General features: G+C 54.2%; 2 protein-coding genes across 2 annotated transcripts in view; both read right to left on the bottom strand.

Moving 5' to 3' along the window:
• The window catches only part of SDRG_02235 (hypothetical protein), a gene marked incomplete at its 3' end in the record, with an annotated part of 2,410 nt that extends 2,124 nt beyond the window's left edge, over positions 1 to 286 (bottom strand). Inside the window, exon 1 of the mRNA XM_008607811.1 lies at positions 9 to 286. Within this exon, the coding sequence (XP_008606033.1) occupies positions 9 to 254 (246 nt within the window). The 5' untranslated portion in view covers positions 255 to 286. The remainder of the gene's footprint in view (positions 1 to 8) is intronic.
• Positions 287 to 669: 383 nt separating this feature from the next.
• Positions 670 to 2,310, bottom strand: SDRG_02234 (hypothetical protein; the record flags this gene model as incomplete). The annotated part of the gene is made up of 1 exon (XM_008607810.1): positions 670 to 2,310. The coding sequence occupies one exon, from the start codon at positions 2,308 to 2,310 to the stop codon at positions 670 to 672; it is 1,641 nt and encodes a 546-aa protein (XP_008606032.1).
• Positions 2,311 to 4,164: the final 1,854 nt, after the last annotated feature.

The following is a 4,164-nucleotide window of genomic DNA, read 5'->3' as shown; positions in this document are numbered from 1 at the left end:
ACGGCGACCGCATTCGAGCGCTGGAAGATCGCAGACGTTGTCGCATCCGGGTCCGAGATGCGCAGCCAGCGCACGAGGAGGCCGTACCACCACGTCGGGCGCTTCATGCAGAGCCCGTAGAGGACGAGGATGAAGACGCCGAGCGCTGCGCCCGAGAGCCCGAGGAAGATGGTTTTGACCATGGACACGTAGTGCTGCGTCGTCATGCCCAAGCTCGCCTGGTACGACTCCGGGTACCTCGTCGTCGCGTTCATCGCGGCCCGTCGCCGGCTTGTTCCGAAATCGCCTTTTGAATCGAGACTCAATACGCGATATGCATTCTCGCCAGGTTTATCCGGATGCGCACCCGCTCGATTCGCACAAGTTGAAGTTGACGGATCTGGCATCTTTGGATTACGAGGCGCGCTTGGTCCTCCCAAAGAGTTCTCCCAGCGCAAAGCAACGTCGTTCTAATATGCAGCGGGAAGCTAGTCGGTAGGTACGATACGCACACGTTGTGAGATCAAATGTCAGCGCGTAGCTCGCGCAATGTAGCACTTTCACGAATTCTGCACTGTGGCTAGCTAGCTATATCGATAGATAGTCCTATGGGCTGTCGTATGCGATAGTTCAAAGTGTATGAAGCGATGAGATGGACAGCTTGCAAAATTAATCGGTAGGAATAAAGGGTCACGAAGCACTCGGCGAGAGATACCAAGTCTCTGTGTAGTCGCGCCGTTTCCGTTTCGAGATCTGGACACGATGCAGTTTGCTGTACGTTGCCAACGTCACTTTCTCGTCGGCGGATAGGTATCCTGCCATGGGCGAGAAGCGCAGGCCCATGCGCGACGTCAACCCGAGCGCGGCGACAATATACTGGTGCGCCTTGAGCGAGAGGCCACCATTCAAAACTGTGAGTGTGATCTTGTGCGTGTTGCGCATCTGGACAAGCGCCGTCGCAAAAGCGTTGGCATGCGCATCGCTTTCGATCCCAAGGTGGACCTCACAGGCTGTCCCTCGATGGCTTAGCCATAGTGGCAACGCGCGAAAGATGGAAAGAGCCTGGTGGTATGGAAGCTGCTGCTGGCCAAGATCGAGATGCGTCAGCTTTGGGAACGCATGGAGCAATGTCGCTAGCGACGCGATCGCATTTTCCGAGTACGTCACGGCGAGTAGCTCCAGACGCCAGAGCTGCACCAGATGCGGAAACGCGCTGACGTGCACTGTCTCGAGCGCAAGCGTCGTCAAGGTCGGGATCAAATCCAAGGCAGTCATCACCGGCGTCACGTCGCAGCGGTTCTGGAGGCGCAACTTGAACGTGGTTAAGTTCGATAGAACGATCTTGGTGGCAAGCGCCCACGCGTCGGCGTCACCAAACGTCCACGGCAGATCACTGTTTACATCGGCCGACTTGTCAAAATGCATCGTCAAGTGGCGCAGTTGACGGGGCAGCGGTGGCAACGACGGGCTCATCACCCCATGCGCGAGATACGGTGTGTCGACAAGCTCGATCGTGTTGAGCGTTTTCGAGGTTAGCATCGCTCTCGCTAGCGCTGTGCCGAGCTCGGCGTCAAATACGATGCGTTCGAGATGGAGATGTCGCGCTGACGGTCGTGCTAGCCACGCAAGGAGGTTGGTGCCGTCCGCCATGACGGATTTGAAATACGAGCGTAGACTCAGGCGTTCGAGTCGGGGAGATGCCGTGATAACGACGGCCAGCGCATGACCAAAATGGCTATTTGCATCAAACTGCTCCATCGTGAGCGCACGAAGGCGCGGACACGCCAAAAGTTCGTCCTCGACGACGTCGTTGTAGTTGAGAAACGACTCGCTCAAGATCGTGAGATGCGTGATGCTCGTGGTCCAGTTGCCAAAGGCAGCACGGACGCGTCCCACATCGTGGTCGACCTCGGCGTGAACGCTTGTGGTTGGTCGCAGCATTGTGGCGTGGCATATCTCGTAGATGACCGGATGGTTCACATCGTAAACGACATCGATGCGCGGGAACGCTGGAAGCGCGCGTCGCATGATGCTGCGGAATTCGTCGTACCACGGATATCGTTGTTCTCGATTGAACGGAAGGTTGAGTTCGCGACCGTGTGCGACAGGCCACAGCGAAAGGCAAAAGCTAAGACCCAAAATGCTCCGGAGCGCATCCAGAGCGTCGTCGAGGGCTTCTTCTGGCATTGCTGTAAGGAAGGCGCAAGCATCGTTCGCATCGTCCAGAAAGGACAGGATCTCTTGCGTAATCTGGGGTGGTAACCACTGGACCGTCACCCGCACTTGCGTTTCTCGGTGTGCATTTGCGACGTTGGGGCGCCAGCAATTCATTTTGCGAAATAAACGGTTGGGCCTGTAACGATACACAACGTTGATAGTTTGATAAATTATCAACAGCACCAATCAAGCCACTATGCCACTATAAGATCTTGTGAGGTATTGGTGGCACACAGCCGCGCACACTTGTGTCTAATGATGGTCATGAGAAGCGTGTTTGGCGAGCGATGATTGCCTTCCTCGTCCCATACAGCACTCGCGTTAATACGCGTAGACAGTCGCTGCACCCGCTGCGCTAAACCATCTTTGACGAGAGTAGTCGTGCCTGTAAGATCGTGGATGTCGATACCTGAGAGCAGCGGCATTGCCGAGACGCCACTTTGTTGTTACCGGTCCCACAGGATCAGACAATACACTGCCACCGAACAGTTTCGCAGCTCAGATAACATTGCGCAGATAACATTGCGCTAAAAATAGAATTTTGCGACCCGCCGCCAATATTTTCAAGGCTGGCCTGTGCTACGGGTAGTAACGCAAAGCGGTAGTCAATGGTCGCGTGCCAAATAATGGCGGAAGATGTTTTTTGCGGCGAGAAGCGCTACACCATCCGGGGCCTGGTCGTGAGCCAATTTAGGTTTTTTGGCAGACGAGTAGAGAACGGAGGCATTTTTACGTGTGGTTACTTTTTCTCGACCTGGCTTCACCCATGGACGAGTGCAGACAACGCGGTTGCCTTTTGCCCCACGTTTTCCATCGCGAGAAGCGAGAAGGAGAGGAAAAGCTCTCCTTACCACTCCTCCTGATTCGTCCACCACCAACGCAGGTTTTCGAGCTGCATATATATGTATTGGCGCATGCCACTGTCGCACTCACCGAGCTGGCACTCACCAATGTACTGCGTCAGCTACTGCGTTCGCATGCATTCCTGATCCACCGCCTTCTTGAGCTCTGCATGTAGAGACATTCATTTGACATGCGAATCATGTTTTCTACCCAATCATTCGTGCCAGAGAAAATGCTGTTCAAACGAAGAGTTTTGGTACTGCCAAGAACCAAAAAGGGCGCTCAGCGTTATTGCCAGCTTCCATATGGGCTTGAAAGCTCTACACTAATAGTCGTGCTCCGTGAAGCTATACCCGTAGGGACTAGTACCGGTATCCTGGCCTCGATCCCCGCGACCTGGATGACGACTCAGATTCCAGTCGCGCTGAAAATATTATTTGCTCAGGACCAGCCGCTGACTAACGTTATTTTTAGACTTGCTCCTGGCAGGCAGTCTAAAAATAGATGGGATCCGAAATCAGATCACGTCCAGGCACATGGATGGACTCCTTCCCAAAGCGTTCGATTGTAGGGGTTGGTAAATTTCCTAACGGACGATCGCCATCTTCTTTTGCAGTCGACCCAGTCGTGCAATGTAGTACTTGCCAGTTCGGCGCCTTGGGTACAATACCTAATGATACAAGGTCCTAATACTATTATTTTTCGACGTGGTGTGCAGCACAACCGACATACATTCGCGTTGGGGTACTCATGAACAGTCGGCCGCATGTCGCCTGTAGTCTGTCTGTCACCTGTCGCTCAGTGCCTGTTGTTGCTGTGGTGTGGCAAGGCATGGTACACCCATCTCGTAACCGGAGGTCCGGTTACGGACGCGCGCCTTTCCAGTCTTAACCGGATATCCGGATACCTGACAGACTTTCGCACAAGCGCGATCTTGCAGCGAGAGCTCATTTTTCAATTGCAAACCTCAGCAACAGTAGCCACGCTAACCATGACGATGGACTCGTCCAGTCTTCTCCAAGTCGGTCTCGCTTCGTCGCTGCGCACGGGCCATTTTCTACTTGACGCGGGCATCTGTCTCCTCCTCCCCGTTCTCTTTTCGTTCCTTTTTGCGTCCGAGTCGTC

Source organism: Saprolegnia diclina, assembly GCF_000281045.1.
Source record: "Saprolegnia diclina VS20 unplaced genomic scaffold supercont1.5, whole genome shotgun sequence".
Classification (NCBI taxonomy): Eukaryota; Oomycota; class Saprolegniomycetes; order Saprolegniales; family Saprolegniaceae; genus Saprolegnia; species Saprolegnia diclina.
Note: the sequence above shows the minus strand (reverse complement) of the source record. Positions and strands in the feature narration are given on the sequence as shown.